Genomic DNA, 20753 nt, shown 5'->3' on the forward strand with positions numbered 1-20753 from the left:
TTCCTCTTCCCAAACTAAGACTTTCTATCCCTCCAGCCTCCCCACCCACACTCCCCCTGACCCCCACTGTTCTATTTCCTGTCTCTCTGAATCTGTCTACTCCGGACGCCTCCTGTAATCTTCTTACTGCCCTTTGAAATAGTAATTCTCCACCATTGTCAGGAGTTTCAGGACTCTATCAAGCTGTCTTTGTTTTTATGGCGTCTCCATCCTTTGATTCTTCTGTGCTTGATCTTACGTCTTGCTGTGTCCCATGGTACAAAAAAGCCCCATTTTTCAAAATAGGTATAAAAGTTTAAAGGAAACTCAGATGACTTATTTTCTTCCCTATTTCTCCCGTCGACTTTACCCATTTTCCCCTAATGGTCCTGGGAAAGTTGGGATATTCCTGGACCAGGATGGAGAATTGAAGGCTGGGGAAGAAGCTTGGTGGGATTGGGCATGGGCTTTAACCAGACCTGCCTTGTCAAGCAGGTGGTTTCTCCTGCCCCGGTTCAGGCTCTCTTTCTCCACTTGTTACGGTGACCCCCACCCCTCAACCATTTCCCTTCCAGGGGGTTATTTTTCTAGAACAGTGAAGGCTCTGGGATTCTTCATCCAGGGACCATTTCTACTTGTGTTACGTCTTCAGTAAGGTATGCAAGGCTGTGCTACCCTTGGATTCCCGGTCCATCTCCCCCTGTTCCTTCTCATCCTGTGTTCTGGCTGCAGCGAGGTGCTCCCTGGGCCTTTAATCACGCGCTTTCCCTGGAGTGCTTTCTCCTTCCTTGCTAAAGCCTTTCGGTCTTTTAAGATTTGGGTCTCACGTCTCTCTTTTTAAAAATATATTATTGAAGTATAGTTGATTTACAATGTGTTAATTTCTGCCGTACGGCAAAGTGACTCAGTTATACATGTATATATACTTTTCCACTGTGGTTTACACAGGAGGGTCCCACATCTCTTAAGAAGAGTGCCCTTCTTGTCGCACATCTCCCACCCCCTTGGCTGTCCAGCCCACTCCCAGCCCCGCAGCACTGCACTGAATGACTTTCTTCCACAGGTGAAGGTCAGAACTGAACAGAAAATAGGAATTGGCTTCACATGTTGTTCTAAGATTTCCCTTCCTACTTAACTGCTTATTGAACAGAACCGAACCCCCAAAGCAGTTACTTAAGCCTCAGAAATTTGTGTTTTGTGTGCTTTTTATGTTTTGCTTTTATATATAAAGTACTCCTGAAAGGGGGGCGCTGAGTTAAATGCTTTTAATGTCAGTTCTTCAGACTTAACATATTGTTGTCTGTCCTCAAATGCAGGTGCCTTTGGGATTTAATGTGATAGCTGGCACCCTTGGTCATTTCTATCAGCTGAAGTTTAAAATGTGTTCATTTGGCAAATTTATTTTTAGTCTCTAGGACACACCAGTCACTGAGCTGCCGTTGGGGATATGATGGAAAAGCAAGGCGTTGGTGACTTGTCTCTTTTCCCATTTTGCTTTAGTTTTTTGGTGGGTTTGGGTGCAGGTGATGACTTAGGGATCACATGTGTTATCCAGGCCTGGATCAGCTAGTTCCCCTCTGCTTTCTGGCTCACACCCTCAGCCTCTTAGAAAAGGAATTCCAGGAGCAGAAGAGTCAGCGCAGCCTTCTGGTGTGTTCTTCCCGGGTCGTGCCGTGTGTCACTTTCACTACCACGGCACCTTCCTCTTAGGCTCACCTTGCGGTACAGACTGCACCTAGGTGAGGGGGCCAGGCTCCCACATCTGAGCCTGCATCCCTAAGGAGAGGCCGGAAGGGAGGTGTGGGCGAGGTGGAGCTGCAATCCCCAATTCACAGGAAAAAGGTACGTAACCCACCTGAACCCCACAGTTTGTGGAGGACCAAAGAGCCACCTGCCCGAGGTGCGAACAGTAAAACCGACCAGAAGTCTGTCTGCTGTGCCTTGTCCTTGTGCCAACAGCATTGGTCTGCAGTGTCGACAAAAGAATAAATACACACGTGTGCTTCAAACTAGCGCATTTTTATTACTTTTAAATACATGTTATATTCGACATGGGAATTAGCAGTCCCAGGTAACCCTCTGGCCCCCAGTGCACACAGACTAGATTTAATAAAAATCTTAAAATGGAAACATTTTCATGATTATTCCTTGTTTGCAAATTGGAGACCAAATCAAGAAAATAAAAAGCTCCCATTAGTGGTATGATTCAGTAGTTGTCTAAATTATATTTTTTACAGAATTTTTATATTATACATTTTTACAGAATTTATAATAAATTATATTTTTTGGTTTTGTTAACTTTCACCTATGAGTTACTTGACAATTATTGACGTAAATGTTGTAGCAGCCTATGACCAAAGGATCAAAATTCAGACTCTTAGTTGTGCTTTTTTTTTTAACATGTTTATTGGAGTATAATTGCTTTACAATGGTGTGTTAGTTTCTGCTTTATAACAAAGAGTTGTGCTTTTTCTTGTACTATGATTTTAGTATTTACTGGCATGATCAGATGAAACTTAATAAAGGCAGTGTTTGCTGCTTCCCGGTCAATTTAATATGTTTTAGTTCCATGATTGTTACTGAATGTAATTTTGCCACACAGAGGAGGGGACTGCTAAAACGCAGTCTTCTCTGGGTCTGTGACCCCCACCGGATGCAAGCTGCCCCTCTGCCGTCGTCCTGGGTCTCGAGCTGCCCTTGACCGTGGGCTGCATCTTCTCCTGCACCTGTGCAGCTCTATTTGTCCATAGCATCCTGTCTTCCGGGCCTAGGTTTCCTCTTGTGTCAAATGAGGGGCTCGAAGTAGATCTTTCAAGGTCTGTTCTGGCTGTGAAATCCTGTGGTCACTGTATCCTGAGCCCGTGGCCTGGCTTTGGGGGAACAGGTTCCGTTGACCTGTTGACCAGGTCCTGTTGCAGCTCCCACGCCTGCCGTCCTTAGCGCCTGAGGCGGGCGGGACCTGTGTCTCGCGCCCGTTGGCAGGTGTTGCGGGTGGTCTGTGAATGTGTCACGGATTCCCTGTTGCTTCGTTCCCTACGACTAGGAGTGAGAGATTTGCTCAGGTCTCCCTCTGCATTTGGGAGGAGATAGATTCTCTGTAGGCTCCAGAGTTTTACATGACATTCTTCTATGTTCTCACCCGTCCAGTTAGGGGACTAATGCTATTACCAGACTGTCACAAATTTGGGGGTCAGCTCGCTCCTGAGTTTTGCCTGACATGCTTTGTGCTGTCACTTAATACACAGAATTTACCATGCTGGTGGTGACATGGCTCCAGTTAGTATTTATTTGACCTTATTCATTGTTTTGGCCTTAGACTTAATTTTGATGTAATAGTACAGCCTTTGCTTTCTTTTTGTTCACGTTTGTGTTTGTTGCTCATGAACTTGTTCTTAGTTTTTCTAAGTAACAGAATCCCCACCGAATCCCACCCTCTTCTTCTGTTCACTGGGGGCACCTGACCTCTCTGTTGTCGCTTGTTTCATCTCCTATTTTTGCTTGCGTTTTTTCTGGACTCCTGGGCGTGGTTGCTGGCACCCATCATAGAATCACTAACCAAATGGGAAACGGGAGGCGGAGCCATCAGTTTGGACCACACTGACCTTGCACGTCTGGGATGGGCAGGCAGGTGTGTTCAGAGGTAAATGTATTGGTCCAGGGAGGGCTTGTGGTAGAGGTCAAGGCTGGAGGTGGATTTGGTGACCGTGCACGCACTGGTGGCGATTTGAGATACGGAAGTGAGTGGACAAGACCCTTGGGGATGTTGAACAAGAGGGTCCTGTCTAAGGTCCCCTCAGCGAAGGAGGGAGGGGACGTGGTACCCGGGGAGGAGGGTACAGAAGCCAAGCACGGCCCTTTGAGGAGGGAGGTGGGTAGGGACCCTTCCGCAGAGATGAGTCGATGAAGACAGAGAGGCTGATGAATGGGAGAAGCTCGGGCACGATTTTATATGAAAATAGATCTTGCCAGGAAGAGTCGTGAGCATGTTTAAAGGTTGAGGGGTCAGCAGTGAAGGGCTGGGGGGAAGGCTGAGGTATTGGACCGTCGGATGGTACGAGAGCCTGGTGGGGGCGCCTGGGGTTAAAGGGCAGCCTGTGGACTTGGACGCGGACAGGAGAACCGTCCCTTCCTAAGAGGATGGGAAGGGCTGAGGCCCAAGGAGCAGCGGCAGCTAGTGAGCTGGGGGTCAAGGTGAATCGAGTCCTGTTTTCCCCACGGCAGGGGTGGGGGCACAGCTTCAGATGGAAGGAGCCAGGCTGGTGGGGGGATGGTTAGAGGAGGGGGGAGGGACCGGAGCAGCGACCTGGTGGTTGGGGGAGGGAGCTAACCCCTCCCTGTGGCCCGGAGAACCCAGGGAATCACATGCGTGTCACTGCCCCGCAGTGGAGGGCCCGCTGGGCTTTGCTTCCTTGAGGAACACGTGTGAATGTTTTTTAAACCTTTGGGGAAACGAAAAACCCCAGTGAAGTAAACAGATCAGCCGGGATCGGCCGCGGTGACTTCTGTGTGCGCTGGAGACTGTTCCGAGGGGGCTTTGTGCCTGGTGGGGGGGCTTTGACCTTCCTGCCACTGCAGAGGATTGAAACACGCATAAATGTGTTATTAGGTTTCCTGGGAGCCCAACCGCTGCCGCAGCAGAGAAAGTATGGGGGCCGCTTTGGCAGAGACAGTGAGGGAGGCTGCAGGTGCGGCGAGAGGGGAGACGAGAGGGGACGCAACCTGTGTTCCGTTTCTTTGTTTCCGCTTTCGGAGGGGCAGGGACCCTGGTACCTGTGGGTTTTCAGAAGAGCTTTTCTTCTCCGATAGTCACAGGACCTTCATCTCTGTTTAAAAAACTGAAAACAGAAGGATAAAAAGTGAATTGAAGCTTCTGACGTTTTTATAACTGTTTGCAAACACAGTCACCACTATCTTCCCATTGATTCTTTCGGACGCCTTCGGTCCACATCCATCCAGCAGCGAGTAAGCGTGATGCTCCGGTGGTTTCGTTTGTTACAGCGATGAGCTCCCCCTGCCCCTCATGTCCCCTGGCGGCTCGTTGCTAGGTGGTGTCCCGGAGGTGACTGTACTCTTGTCCCCGCGCCACCTCCCTCCGTGCAGGATCCCCCTTCCTGAACCGAGTTGGGTGTTTGCTCAGCTCTCCCCTTGGCTGGCACCTCCCTCCCCGACAGCTGTGTGAGCCCCGCTGTCCAGGCGTGTTGCTCCTAAGGACTGTAAGGGTCAGATTTGGGTAAAAACAAAACAGGACCTGGGGAGCCGAGAATGGTCCCGTCGCCACCCTCCGCTTCCTCCCTGCAGGGTGGCACCTACCCACCTCTTAGCTCAGAAAAGGCCAGAGTATCTAATGACCTCAGGATTGGCCAGTGGTTAAGACGTTGACGAGAAGTTTGACTTGGTTTTAAGAAACAACGGGATTTGCTTTTGCAAAGGTTGATGGTGGGCTCCGGGGAAGGGGGAGAGGGACCTGGAAGCGAGGATGGAGACTGGGGTCCCTTGTCTCCCACCCTATTTTTTTCTTAAATCTTTATTGGAGTATAATTGCTTTGCACTGGTGTGTTAGTTTCTGCTGTGTAACAAACTGAATCAGCTATACATATACATATATCCCCATATCCTCTCCCTCTCTCCCTCCCGCCCTCCCTCCCTCCCTCCCTCCCTCCCTCCCTCCCTCCCTCCCTCCCTATCCCACCCCTCTAGGTGGTCACAAAGCACCGAGCTGATCTCCCTGTGCTATGCGGCTGCTTCCCACCAGCTATCTATTTTACATTTGGTAGTGTATATATGTCTATGCCACTCTCTCACTTCGTCCCAGCTTACCCTTCCCGCTCCCCGTGTCCTCAGGCCCAATCTCTACGTCTGTGTCTTTATTCCTGTCCTGCCCCTAGTTTCTTCAGAACCTTTTTTTTTTTTTTTAGATTCCATATATATATGTGTTAGAGTACGGTATTTGTTTTTCTCTTTCTGACTTACTTCACTCTGTATGACAGACTCTAGGTCCATCCACCTCACTACAAATAATACCATTTCGTTTCTTTTTATGGCTGAGTAATATTCCATTTTATATATGTGCCACATCTTTTTTATCCGTTCATCTGTCGATGGACACTTAGGTTGCTTCCATGTCCTGGCTATTGTAAATAGAGCTGCAATGAACATTGTGGTACATGACTCTTTGTAAATTATGGTTTTCTCAGGGTATATGTCCAGTAGTGGGATTGCTGGGTCGTATGGTAATTCTATTTTTAGTTTTTTAAGGAACTTCCGTACTGTTCTCCATAGTGGCTGTATCAATTTACATTCCCACCAACAGTGCAAGAGGGTTCCCTTTTCTCCACACCCTCTCCAGCATTTATTGTCTGTAGACTTTTTGATGATGGCCATTCTGACTGGTGTGAGGTGATACCTCATTGTAGTTGTGATTTGCATTTCTCTAATGATTAGTGATGTTGAGCATCCTTTCATGTGTTTGTTGGCAATCTGTATATCTTCTTTGGAGAAATGTCTGTTTAGGTCTTCTGCCCATTTCGGGATTGGGTTGTTTGTTTTTTTGATATTGAGCTGCATCAGCTGCTTGTAGATTTTGGAGATTAATCCTATGTCAGTTGTTTCATTTGCAAATATTTTCTCCCATTCTGAGGGTTGTCTTTTCGTCTTGTTTATGTTTTCCTTTGCTGTGCAAAAGCTTTTAAGGTTCATTAGGTCCCATTTGTTTATTTTTATTTCCATTTCTTTAGGAGGTGGGTCAGAAAGGATCTTGCTGTGATTTATGTCACAGAGTGTTCTGCCTATGTTTTCCTCTAAGAGTTTTATAGTGTCTGGCCTTACATTTAGGTTTTTAATCCATTTTGAGTTTATTTTTGTGTATGGTGTTAGGGAGTGTTCTAATTTCATTCTTTTACATGTAGCTGTCCAGTTTTCCCAGCACCATTTATTGAAGAGGCTGTCTTTTTTTCACTGTATATCCTTGCCTCCTTTGTCAAAGGTAAGGTGGCCATATGTGCGTCCCACCGTATTTTTATTTCTTGTCATCACTTCCCTGCTTCCTGTAGCCACGTTCTAACACAGTTTCATGTTGTGCGGACCTTGATCTGGGCTCACAGCTCAAGCTTCCTGGTTAGTGCGTTTTGTACACCCCCCCCCCCCCCCCCCCCCCCCGGATTTGAACCCTCTGAGCATGGGGTGAATTGAAGCTTCTGTTGGAGACCGACTGAGGACCGTCTGGCTCAGACTGGATGGGGCAGTGAGGTCTACTTGGCAGAAACACTGCGGTGACGACCGGCCAGCAGAGGGCGCTGTGCTGCTGCCGGTCTGAGGTGTGCTCTGGGCTCTCCCCCGGCAAGGCAAGCACAGGGGTTAAGGGAATACTTATTTGATGTGGCCAACCTAGAGCTCAACGGTCAGAGGAGAGAGAATTGCTTTCCCTGCTCTCTTTCCCCTACCCCTCACCCCCGCCCACACTCATACTCACGCACACACAGTTGAAATGATTGTGCGCTGGGCAGACGTGAATAGAGAAAAGCTTGCAGAGAAGGTGACCCCTTGGGCTGTTGGCTCAGAAGAGAAGGATGTGGTTTGATGAGGAGAGATGTTCTAGGAATTTATCAGGATGAAAGGAAGCAAGAGAACTGAATAAGAGCTGAAGATGCTACAGAATAAAGTGACTTCCATTTAAGGGGGAGGAACTTTACTCTCATGTCTCCCGTGGGCTGAGTTACAGGGTGAAGACTCCCGTCCTGGAAGCCAGACCGCTCTTCTCAAAGCAACGAGCGTGTAAACGCTTTGTACTCTGGGTGCCAGGCTGACGTTTGCTTCTCGTTAGACTCATGGAGGGCAGGTTAAAATTCCCTTCCTTTTATCCGTGACCCGGGGCACAGTTGCTGCTGGCGGAAGGAGGTGATTGAAGGGATTACTATCAGATATGAGTGTAACTATCTCATTTTGTGGTGGGAAGCAGTATACGAGTGAACTAGGTCTTCAGCCTAATTTCATGTTCTAATAAACAGCTCCTTATGTACAACCATTCCTGAAATTAGCTAAACATCCACGGACTGATGGCCCCTTGACAGTTACATCTGGTACTATTAATTTTTATTTAAAATATTTATTAAAATAATACGTAAGGCAGTTAAAAGTTCCAATAGTGTGGAAGCTTATCATGAAAATCAGTAGCTTCCAGCCCTGTCTCTCCCATTCTGATTCTGTCCCACCAACGGCAACCACTGTTTTTAATTCTTTTGTTGGTTTCCACCGTATTTCTAAGTTAGGTTTAGAAGAGAGCTCTCTGAATTCTCTTATAGATGAAGATTTAACTTACTTACTTCAGGATGAATTAGTGAAGTAGTATATCATGTTTGTCTCCTTTCTAGTATAACTTATTTTTCCTGTCTCAGTTTTCTTCTGGAACATTTTTGTTTTGTTTTTTACATATCAATTCTTATTTTTTCCATCAGAACACTGTATATTTTGCAACCTCTTGTTATATTTTATTATTATTATTTTTTTGCGGTACGTGGGCCTCTCACTGCTGTGGCCTCTCCCGTTGCGGAGCACAGGCTCCGGACGCGCAGGCTCAGCGGCCATGGCTCACGGGCCCAGCCGCTCCGTGGCATGTGGGATCTTCCCGGACCGGGGCGCGAACCCGCGTCCCCTGCCTCGGCAGGCGGACTCCCAACCACTGCGCCGCCAGGGAAGCCCTCTCTGAGTTCTTTGAGCACCTTCATGGTCGTTACCTCGAACTCTTTCTCAGGGAGATTGCTTATCTCCACTTTGCTTAGTTCTTCTGGGGTTTCTTCTTCCTTTGTTGGGGACATATTCCTCTGTCACCTCATTTTGCCTCATTCTCTGCTTTTATTCCTGTGTATTAGGTAGGTTGGTTATGCTCCCTGATCTCGCGGGGTGGGCTTATGTGGGAGACATCCTGTGGGTGCCAGCAGGACACTCCCCTCTGGTCACCAGAGCTGTGTGCTCTAGGGGTACCCTTTATGTGGGCTGCGTGGGCCCTTCTGCTGTGGCGGTGCTGACTACTGTAGCTGTGCTGGTGGGCGCAGCTGGCCCCTCTTCTGGTTGGTTGCCGGGCCCTGCCGTGTGTAGAGGCTGCTGGAGGCTGGTGGGCGGGGCTGGGTCCTGGGCCCTCTGGTGGGCAGGGCAGGGCCGGGTCCTGGCACTGTTAAGCTAAAGGAGGTGGTCACAGTACTGCTCACCAGCCCCAGTGTCCTTGAGGTGGGGTGAGCCCCCAAACTGGCTGCTCTGAGTGTCCTTGTCCCCAGTTACCTCCTTTCTCTCCAGGAGGCTCTCCAAGGTCAATCCTGCCTAATAGGTGACTGTGATGGTGAATTTATGTCAACTTGATGGATATTTAGTCAAACATTATTCCGGGTGTTTCTGTGAGGGTGATTTTGAATGTGGTTAACATTTGATTCGTGGACTGAGTAAAGCAGATTTCCCTCCCCAGTGTGGGTGGGCCTCGTCCAATCAGGTAAGGGCCTGAATAGAACAAAGGGCTGAGTGAGAGGGAACTGTTCCGTTCCTCACAGACTTGGGGCTGGGATGTCGTCTGTTTCCTGCCTCTGAGCTAGAGCTACACTGTCGGCCCTCCAGGGTCTACAGCTTGCTGAGTGCAGATCTTGGGACTTGTGTGAGCCTATACATATATATCCTATTGGTTCTGGTTCTCTGGGGAACCCCAACGAATGCAGTGACCCTCTGCTCTCTTGAAAATGGGCTGACCTGTCTTCTCTGGTAGGTCAGGCTGCCTGCCTCACAGCCCAGGGCCCTTCCTCAGGCCCCAGGCCCCTCTGCAGGCCCCTCTTTTCCCATGGCTCATTCTCAGAAGGCATCTTAGAGGCAAGGAGACATCTTTCTTGCCAAAAGCAGAAAGGAGTCTATTTTGGGGGGCGGTGGGAGAAACTCCTTAGCTGATAATTCCGCTCCTAGATTTTAAAAACGTGGCAGTATATTTTTACACTGTTTTCTACTATTTTAATGGTGCCTGAGTAGGCAGAAGTGATAAATGTGTGGGTCCATTTTACAGTTGGGAGTCAGAAGCCAGGTGCACTTGAGATTGGCCTTTATGCTGTCGAATCCCATACATAAAGACTTAGGCCCCTCGTGTCTCTGTGTTCAGTTTCCGACTGGCCCCTCCATGGGTGTGCTCACTTCTGGGAGCTCCAGCTGCACCCTTAGCTTATCCGGCATGCAGGAAAGTGCACAGAACCCAACAGGAAATTTGTAATTAACATTAAACATTTGGGGCTTCCCTGGTAGCGCAGTGGTTGAGAGTCCGCCTGCCGATGCAGGGGACATGGGTTCGTGCCCTGGTCCGGGAAGATCCCACATGCCGCAGAGCGGCTGGGCCCGTGAGCCATGGCCGCTGAGCCTGTGCGTCCAGAGCTTGTGCTCTGCAACAGGAGAGGCCACAACAGTGAGAGGCCCGCGTACCGCAAAAAAAAAAAAAAAACATTTGGATGAAGGTTGGCAGTCATGTGAGAAACAGACAAAAATAAAATGATAAAGGAGAGACAGACTTGCTTTACATCCAGCCCCGAGTGAGGTTTGTGTGTGTCCCACACCAGTGAGCTCTGCACCCTGACTCCACCTCTGCTGGTCTCCCATGTAGATGTCACTCGTGGTTGGAGCTCCTGGGCTCTACCTGCTTGGGAGTGACCTCTTGGACAGTCACGGTGACCTCCCTTTGCGACCAGCAGCGACACCGCCTCTGTGACTGAGGGCAGAGACCTGCAGGATGGGTTTGAGCGCTTCTGCTTCCGTAACTTATTTTCAGAGTCATGTCGCACCTTTGACTTCCAGGGCAGCCTTAATCCTTCCCTTTTGACAGGGCTTGTTTCTCTGGGTTTGGAAAGGATATGTTGAATTCTCAGTGAAGGGCCAAGGGTGTTGTAATTCAATAGACTGACCCATAGTGCTTTTCTTTGGTGGCAGTGGTGGGATTGGGCCTGAACTGTGACTCCTTCTGTACTTGTCTGCCTTTAGGCCAGGTAGTTTCATAAGAGGTATTTGCTGTATCTTTTTACTGAAGATGGGAAATCCCATGGAAAGGGATCCTTTGAGATTTGCCATGTAAAATTGAGTCAGAGTCTCAAACTCCTTTTCTTCTGATTTTATAGCAGAAAGTTCCCAAGTTTTCTCGTAAAGCAAACGAATCAAACCTACTCTTCCACGGTGCCATGTTTAAAGATGTTAGCCGTGGGCATATCTAATGTCTGGCCTTCGGAACTGCTTGCCTAAGAGTTTTCTTCACCGAAAGATTCTCCTGGCAGCAAGCTCCGTGCTCAAAATGTTGCCTCCTCTCTGTTATCTTCTTTTCAGCCCACGTTTCTATGTGAGATAAATCGCCTTGTGTCCAAAGCTATTCATCGCATAATGTATTGAGTAGAAAAACCAAATTAGAAATGTGATAGGAACAGGACACTCATGCTGTTTAATGAGAATTACAGGGGTGTCTAATTTCTGAACTTAAGTTCAAAGGTATATTTATAAGCTGACCGATTAGGACTCAACCCGTTTTTCTCATTGGATGTGTACTGTAAAGACTAGGCTGATTTTTCAGCCCGCACGGTCTATGATGAAGTGCTGTGGGTAATGACAGCACTCTCCGTACCGGTCCAGGTCCGGTGACTGCTTTCTGGGAACAGGTTATGAGGCCAGGCAGTATCTAGCACATCTTTTCCAGTTGTAGACAAAGAAACCGGAAAAGTGTTGAAAATAAACACGTCCACGTTTGGAAGTGAGCTTATTAGTCTGTTCTTTGTAACTGGTGAAATGTCAGTAGCTCAGTAAAATGAAGTAAAACCTTCTAGTGAGGTGGGCCTGTCTTGACATGGGCGGGCCCTGGTGATCAGGGATTTTTGCGTTCAAGGTTTCCAGAATATAATTTGGGAGGGGCGACTCCACGGCAGGGGAGAGGACCTGTCCGCGGCGGGCTGCCTGTCGGCACGTCCTCCTGGGCGAGTCCCAGGTGTGCCGTGAGGCCCGTTGTCAACGGGAGTGGCAGGGGGTCCCCTGGGGGCTTTGTATATACTGGTCTCATGGCTCTTTCTTAGGGGTTGGTGTGTAATGTACTCTTAAGGGATAAATGAATTAAGCTGTTTATGAGGGCATGAATGGCCGTCTTAGGCCGTGTCTTTTACCTTCAGTAATCCGGAACTCCTTGCTGAGTGAACGTGTGAGAGCAGAAAGGTGGAAGGTCTCCTGCAGGGAGCTGGGAGAGGGAGGGTTCCCAGAACAGGGTCATGGAGCCACTGGTCAGCTCACAGAGTCAGCTTCTGTGAAGGGGTTTAAAGGGGCCCCCCGGTCTTCCAGTAAACACTGAATGCTTAGGCCACCTTGGGCGCGTACGAGAAATGTATTTGTCCATGTGAGGCCAGAGAAGGAAAACACCCCAGTGTGGGTTACTGTTCACATCTGGAAGGAGAGTCTTAAGCTAGTTTGGTTCCTGGGTTTCCAGAGGCTTGTGATCCAGAGAAGTTAGTCTTTGAGCAGCTACTGCATTGTTAGATTTGCCTTTGGAGAACAGCCGTCAACTTGGATTTTTTCTCCCGGCTGGAAAATTGCATTCAGACATCACCCCGGGGTTGGTTCCGGAGCTGCTCTCCGGAGGTCAGATTCTGGAAGTGCTTTTGTTGTGACAGGAGGGAGCCCCTGACCCACGTGTCTCCAGGCCCTATTTTCTGATACGTGTTTCCCATACTAGCCAGCTCCTAAGAGTTTCCACGAGGAACGTGCCCGCCACACACGTAGCCAGGTTCCTTCCCTGCTGGGTCAGGGGCCCGGAGAGAGGTTTGCAGGTTGGCCTTGTCGTCAGACCTTGTCTTATCCTCGGAATCCTGCAGAGACTTCCTGTCTCCTGAAGACAGAAAGGCCAGTGGGGACATGAGCTGCAGGGCCTGAGTCAGCCCCATCGCCCCGCCCCCCGGTCCCCTCCCTGCCCCTGCAGCAGGAGGACGGCGGCTGCCCTCCCTCTCAGCGTTTTTGTGCGCGCTGTTCCCTCTCTCTGCAGATTTCTTTTCTGTGCATCCACGTGGCTGGTTCCTGCTTCGTCACCTCCCTTAGGCCTTTGCTCACAGGTCACCTTCTAAGTGACACATTCCCTGATCACTGTCGAAAATAACTTCTTCCCCTGCTCCCGCCCCCCTCACCCCGCAGTGTCTCCTTCTGTGTCCTCCATCCCTGGTCTGTTTTCCTCCACGGTATTCTTCACTATCTATCCTGCCGCATATTTTATTTGGTTTTAAAGTGTCATTTTGTCTCTAGAATGTAATTCCCTTGCGATAATGCTTTTGTGACCCTTTGATTCCCCGCAGTGCTGGGCACGGTGCCTGGTACCTAGATGAGGCTCAGTAAATACCTGTGGAAGGATGGATGGATGGATTTTTGACAAGCTCCTGGTCATTCTTCATGTCACCCGATTTCGGGAAACACTGATCTAACATATTTAGAGGGAAGCTGGGTGAACCACGGGAAACAGTTCTGTTTTCTCCTGGTCATTTCTCCCCGTGCCCCAGGCCTTACAGACTCACTAAACGCCTGAGATTTGCTTGCAGCCAATGCCTGGCCAGGCCATCAGGGAGGCTGACACGTGCAGTTTGAGGGGGAATCTTCTGGGGTAACGAATTCAGCTGGTGAACAAACTCTTCTGCTGGGAAGCTCTTCATTCACCCCTTTCATCCTGTAAATTTTCTTTCCCCCGGGGAAGTGATGGTAAATGCCTCCCATCCAGTTACATTTTATCCTGTTCAGCTGGGTTGAACTCAAATGGGTGACCTGAACACATCTGCCTCCTCAGGGGTAGCTGCCACTCCGTGTGGTTCTCAGACCAGCAGCATTGGTCTCACCTGGGAACTCATTAGAAATGCAGAATCTCAGACCCATTCCAGACCCACTGAATCGGGATATGCATGCAATGGTTAATCTTATGTGTCAGTTTGGCTGGGCCAGGGCGCCTGGACATTTGGTCAAACGTTACTCTAGGTGTTTCTCTTAAGGTACCTTTTGGATGAGATTAACATTTATCGATAAATTGGTGGGCTTGGAGTAAAGCACATTGCCCACCATAATGTGGATGGGCCTCATCCATCAGGTGAAGGCCCGAATGAACAGAGAATGACCTCCCTGAGGAAGAAGGAATTCTGCCAGCAGATGGTCTATAGACTTAAATGGCAACATCAGATCTTCCCTTGGGTCTTCAGTTCTCCAAACCTGTCCTTTTGGTTTTTTATGGAGGCTTCATTGCAGACACGTGACTGATAGAATCATTGGCTGTCGGTGCTTGAAATCTCCAGCCCCTGTTTTCTCTTAGGAGGGGGTGGGACTGAAAGTTTCAACTCTGCAATCATGTGGTTGGTTCCCCTGGCATCCAGCCCCCATCCTTAGGTTACCTGGGGACTTTCCATGAGTCACCTCATTGACATAACAAAAGATACCTTTATCGCTCTCAACACAACAGAAATCCCAAAGGTTTTAGGAGCTCTGTGCCAGTAACTGGGATGAAGACCAAATATATGTTTCTTGTGATAAATCACAGTATCACAGCGCCTTCAGAAGAAGGCTAGAAATAATTGTGTCTTAAGGATGACTCTTAACCATTGTGTATTGCAAAATACCAGGCTGTGACACCAGATCTTCCCTGCAGCAGTGGCCACAAATGGTACATGGAGCTATCCCATCCCATCCCATTCCTTCCTCACCCCCCCATCATATGGCCTCAGGCTGCTGTGTGTTTTGAGTTGTCAGTTTTTTAAAAAATAAATTTATTTATTTATTTATTTAGTTTTTTAAAAAATAAATTTATTTTATTTATTTATTTATTTAGCCTATAATTTAGGCTGCTTTGGTTCTTCGTTGCGGTGCACGGCCTTCTCATTGCCGTGGCTTCTGTTGTTGCGGAGCATGGACTCTAGGCACGTGGGCTTCCGTAGTTGTGGCTCGCGGGCTCAGTAGTTGTGGCCCACGGGCTCTAGAGCGCAGGCTCAGTAGTTATGGCGCACGGGCTTAGTTGCTCCACGGCATGTGGGATCTTCCCGGACCAGGGCTTGAACCCGTGTCCCCTGCATTGGGAGGTGGATTCTTAACCACTGCACCACCAGGGAAGCCCGAGTTGTCAGTTTTGGCATTTCATCCGGTCATTCCAGGTTTGGTCACCATCAGGTGTTATAGAAGTACATGTGCCTCAGGTGCCCTGTCTTCTGAGCGCTTGGCTCTTCTCTTTGGTGCTTCTAATTAATGTGTATTTTAAACCCAGAAAATCTCTCCTGACTACTTCAGGTAAGAGGTGGCTTCAGAAGGTGAGCTAAGACTTGGCAGGTATTTTTATGGATGAGCCTTTGAGCAGCTAAAGGAGGTGTGGTTCGTTTTATCCCTCAGGTCCCCAGTTTATGCCTTGCCATTATCACACTGTTCGTTGATTATCTGCTATGTGCTAGGAACATACAAAGTAGAAGTTGTTTGAAAAAAAAAATCAGGTGAGTAAATTTTAAAGATCTTATTGGCTTTATTCAGTGATTTACGAGTTCGGCAGTATCCCATCGAGCAGATGGAGTAGCTCTGAGGAGTTGTACAAAGTGGAAGGCTTTTATAGGTAAAAAACAGTGGGACAAGGACGTTACTAGCTAAGAGTCAATTGTTTGGGGCAAAGTCACATTCCTGTGGGGTGTATCAGGTTGATAACCTCCCTAGTGCTGACCAGGTGATTCCAGACTGACTGGTTAAGATTAGATTCCTGGAACAGGCTGAAGCTGCAATTACGTCAGGCGTTGAGTCTCAGTTTGAGGATGTGGGCTGAGCACAAGTGACTCCATTTTGGGTCTGTTATTTGTTTTTTTAACAAAGTAAACATTCGTACTGTTCCCAGAATCTATTCTGGGGGTACATAAATATAATACAAAGCAAAGCAGAGACTATATTATGGAGGTGTAAACACCACCCTGTGACTTGGAGGAAGAAGAGCCTTTGCGAATTGGACCAAACTTCATGGGAGGGCAAGATTAGTCCTGGAGACACGGCGTGGAAGGAGGGGATGTCTCACGTGGAAGTGGAGTGTGAGTGAAGGTGGCTGAATGAAGGATGTGTGGAAGGGGGGTTCATTCAGGTGTGGTTGAGCATAAAATGTCTGTGTTGAGTGTCCAGAGGGACACATTGAACTGTCGACCACACGCCCGTTACCAGGGCATGCTTGATAGAGTGGACGTTCTACGTTGAATCAGCGGCTTTGTGATAAGAACTGTAGTGACTCAGGAATCCTGGGGTAACAATTCTACCTTGGTTTGTGTGAGTTACTAGGTAGATGCTTCACCTCTCTCTGTGTTCATATATTACTGCTTTGGGAACACGTGCCTCTTTCTGTTTTGTGATCTTTGATGCGTATCTTTATCTTTACAAACATCGTTTATACGCTTAATGTGTTCATAGCGCAAGGCTCCTAGAAGGTGGGTACATTTCCCTGGTTACACCGTGTGACACTAAATGAACACGTATGTATCAAAGTTTGAAAACAAAGATCACATTAGAAGATTTTCGTAGGAAAGGTGTCTTTTTACAAGACGGAGAGGGCCAGCAATGTTCTTGTCCTGAGTTTTGAAATATTTTGTTTTTACAATCACTTGTGTAATTTTGGAAACTTTGTTTTCCTGTTTTTTAGAATTTACATCCATAACTGATAGCAGCGTTTTCCTTTGTCCTCACAGTACGGCCAAGTACAGCGTGTTGACGTTTCTACCTCGATTCTTGTACGAGCAGATCAGGAGAGCTGCCAATGCCTTCTTCCTCTTCATTGCCTTATTACAGGTGACATTTTTTAAAAAGTTACTTAAAATTCAAAACCTTAATTGTATGCAAAATAAGATCTTGCTAAAAAGATCACTTAACTGAGAAAGGGTCATCAGACTTGAATGAAATGTGCCTCCTTCATCCAATTACTGTTTGCTTGAACAAATGGGATCTTTGCATAAAGGGAGACTTCTTTAGGTATATCCTTCTTGGTGTAAGGATAATTGCAGTTACGAAAAGAGGCACTGAAAGAAGACTGTGGGATCTGACTTCTAACCCTCTTTTCCGATCCAAACACAAAACGACGTTGGGTAGAATTTTAAAAATATGTAATGGACTTAGCTAGTTCTTAAAATAAGGTAATCACTTTGTGACAGAAATGAATGCAACAGAACTGCAGAGGAGCGAGGAGTGTGTGCCATATTTTCTTTTTCTTGGAGAGGATTTTAATTTGCCAACTTCCCACTTTTGGTCTCTCTATCTTACAGCAAATTCCAGATGTTTCTCCAACAGGAAGATATACCACCCTGGTGCCATTGATCATTATTTTAACAATCGCAGGCATCAAAGAGATTGTAGAAGATTTTGTAAGTTTTTGCTTTCAGATAATAAAAACATTTATTGAATGTAACTTACAACTTATTTGCTGCTTTGAATGTTTTAAGACAGAAAGGTTGGTCTATAGGCTAACTAGGCTCTCAAGTTTCATGATGGTATTTTTGGGGACAGAATGTGTACACACAGTGTCTGAACTATACAGTGAAAGAGAAGTAGTTCAATCTGTATTTCCTGATGTTAGGTTTATGGACCCGCTTTGATTTTTATTGCCGATGTTCCTTACATCCTCCTTGATAGCGTGCTAGTCTGGGTAGCAAATATAAAAGCATATTTTATGTCCATAAAAGACTGAATTGCTGTCTAGTGTAGCAGCACTGAGGTTACTTTACAAGAATCTCCTCCCTCCTTATACTTCAGTGCATCTCCAGATTCATTGGCTACAGCCATATTCATGCTCTTTCCTGTTTTCTCTCTGTCCTCTTTTCAGGCTCTTCCTTCTCCCCTTCCTTTCTGTCTGTCTCCCCCTCTCTCTCATACATGCATGCACATTTTTCTGGGAATAGGTAAATGAATAAATGCAGTACAAATCAAAGCAAAGGTCCTTTGCCCCCAAAGTTCTTTATCAATAGAATGAGTTCAGTTGTTTGTTGTTAGTTTATCTTATAGAATAATTCTTTTAGTTCGATCTAAAACAATCAAGGAGTAGAAAGTTTTATGCTTCAAAGTGTTTTTTCCTTGCTGTAACCAAAATATAAGCATTTAAACCGCATCTACATGTACGGTGCTAGTCTCTGAGTTTAGCGAGTGGCGCTGGATCACGACCATTGAACTGAATTTTAGGACGTTAGTGTAGCTGCCCGTTGATCTCCTTGTCTTGTTTCTGCTGGATCTTATCGTTCGCTGTTTCAGTTATTCATCAGGAACTTTTGAAACTAACACCTTTTTTTTCTTTCTGTAACAGAAGCGACATAAGGCAGACAATGCAGTTAACAAAAAGAAAACGATAGGTAAGACCCCAGGCTGACTCATTTTTTCCACTAGAAAACTTAAGAACAAGACTTGCAGTTAAGGAATTTTAAATAAGTAGTTAATGGTGTTGAGATAAATTGAGGGAAATCTGGGACTTCCCTGGTGGCACAGTGCTTAAGAATCCACCCGCCAATGCAGGGGACCACGGGTTCGAGCCCTGGTCTGGGAAGATCCCACATGCCACGGAGCAACTAAGCCCATGCGCCACAACTACTGAGCCTGTGCTCTAGAGCCCACGTGCCACAACTACTGAAGCCTGCATGCGTAGAACCCGTGCTCTGCAACAGGAGAAGCCACCACAATGAGAAGCCCGCGCACCGCAACAAAGAGTAGACCCCGCTTGCCGCAACTAGAGAAAGCCCGTGCGCGGCAACGAAGACCCAATGCAGCCAAAAGTAAATAAATAAATAATTGAGGGAAATCTATGAGATACTTTAAAAATAGCAAAATGACAAACAAATCCAACAAAGGGTGAGTCCTGGTAATTAAAATCTGAACAGGATTTGTGTATTTTAGAGTTTTAGAAAAGGTTTTAATTTTCAGGAGCTAGACATATTTTATGTACATAAAAGTCAAAGCATTCATAGCCTTGGTTTATAATTGCCCCCTACCTACTTATTGTTGCCCCCTATCTACTTATTGTTGCATTTCTAGAACGGTAGCTCTGTGTTAATGCAGGGGGGGCGGTGTGTTTATGCGAGTGTGTGTGTTTTGGTGAATCTTGTAAATGCAAGGTGATTATTTTCTTCACATGGGCTAAATATGAATAGATGTATTTGCAAACATGAATATTTATGTGTATGCATTCTTCTATATATGGTACATAAGTACCTAGTTGGGGCTCTGTTTTGGGCAGTGATGATGTTATATGTTTATGTCTAAAGATACGGTATGTTGGAATTAATCAGTGGAATTTTAAAAGGAGCCTTTTGGATTTTGGAAAGCTGATTTTATGTTGATTGTCATCAGTATTAACCGATACTTGTTTTGTTTTTCTTTTTCAGTGTTAAGGAATGGTATGTGGCATACCATTATGTGGAAAGAGGTAATAACACATTTTAAAGATATGCCAGAAAGTACTGGTTTGGAGACCTGTAATTCATTGCTAGTGTTGACTTTGGTATAAAGTTTGTGTTAAGACACAAGCCATGTCCATGTCATGTAAGTGGTGCAGTGTGGGTTTTCCCTGAGGCTTTCCTAGAACGGGTGCATGTTTCCTCTGTTGCCGCATCTTCTAGAAGCCATTCCCTGTGTCAGTTCAGAGCTGGGAAATTCATTGCCCCTGATGGATATTTCTGAAATTTCAAATCACTTTCTGGTTTCTGAATCCAAGTAAAGAAACGTTCTCCCCTGGTCTTCTGTTGTTCTCTTTATCTCAATGCACTCTTTTAAAGATTTTTTTTTTTAACTTTTGAAATCCTCCCTTCTGACATTTTTGGTGGAAAGGGTTTGGGTTTGTAATTAGTCCTAAAGATAAGAAGTGGTAGACGGGGGGCTGGGAACCATCCTAGGTGGGTTCTGAGGCTGAAAGTTGCTGCTTTTAGCTTTACAAGAGCAAGGAGTGTTTGCCTCGCTGGAGTTATGGGGTCGGCGGGGTTTGAGAACGGCGTGGTGATTTGGTTGTCACTGGTGATAAATAGAAGATTTAGAAGAAATATCCCGTGCCATCTGGGTGTTCTCTGGCTAGTAAAATAAGCTTTTTCAGTGAGTCTCTGTTGTGGCTGGAACTTAATGGTCACAAGATGTTTTTAGAGGGCGACTCTCATGACTCCGAGACTCAAAGCTGATTAACATGATTTCAGAAGAAAACTACATTTTAGAAGAGTAACGATAATAGTATCTCTTGCTAAACATTTAATGAAATGTTTTAAAACGCCTCTATGACCTTGGGAGTCTGCAGGATGCCCGTGATGTGGTAACCGCAGCCTTCCTTTTGGCTGTCATTTTCTTTTTACTTTGTTACAGGAGATCCATTAAGCCCCTTGGTAGTGTTTTGTGATAACACCTTAAGCCGGGTAGCCATCCAGAAGCCCTGTGTTGTAAATATTAATTGACCTCACTCTCATTGGGGAGTGAGTGGTTCTCGGTCAGGTGCTTGGAGATTCTTGCCTTCACAGATGGTAGCAGTGCTCCTAGCACGCCATGGGAACTTGAGAACTCCCACGGCACTTAGGAGTGGCCTCTCTCCCTGATGTTCCTGTTGCCACTCCCCTCCCCAGGAAGGCACTCACACTGGCAGGAGTGGAGGATTATTTGAATTTGGGCTGTTGACGCTACTTGAAACAGTAGAAAATGGAGTGATGATCTCAGAATTCTGGATCTAGGAGTGGATGGCTTCAGATCCCTAAAGCTCATTACTGTTTCCTACACACATTTGGAGAGAAAAAAACCAACCCATCAACCAAATA

General features: G+C 46.7%; 1 protein-coding gene across 2 annotated transcripts in view; it reads left to right on the forward strand.

Annotated features, from left to right (window-relative positions):
* ATP8A2 (ATPase phospholipid transporting 8A2) overlaps nucleotides 1-20753 on the forward strand; it is a 442872-nt gene that overhangs the window by 12060 nt on the left and 410059 nt on the right. For both annotated transcript variants that reach the window (XM_065895899.1, XM_065895900.1), the window contains exons 2-5: nucleotides 16677-16776; nucleotides 17247-17345; nucleotides 18278-18323; nucleotides 19350-19390. In XM_065895899.1, coding sequence (XP_065751971.1) covers nucleotides 16677-16776; nucleotides 17247-17345; nucleotides 18278-18323; nucleotides 19350-19390 — 286 coding nt within the window. The remainder of the gene's footprint in view (nucleotides 1-16676; nucleotides 16777-17246; nucleotides 17346-18277; nucleotides 18324-19349; nucleotides 19391-20753) is intronic.

Source organism: Phocoena phocoena, chromosome 18 (genome assembly GCF_963924675.1).
Source record: "Phocoena phocoena chromosome 18, mPhoPho1.1, whole genome shotgun sequence".
Taxonomy (NCBI): domain Eukaryota; kingdom Metazoa; phylum Chordata; class Mammalia; order Artiodactyla; family Phocoenidae; genus Phocoena; species Phocoena phocoena.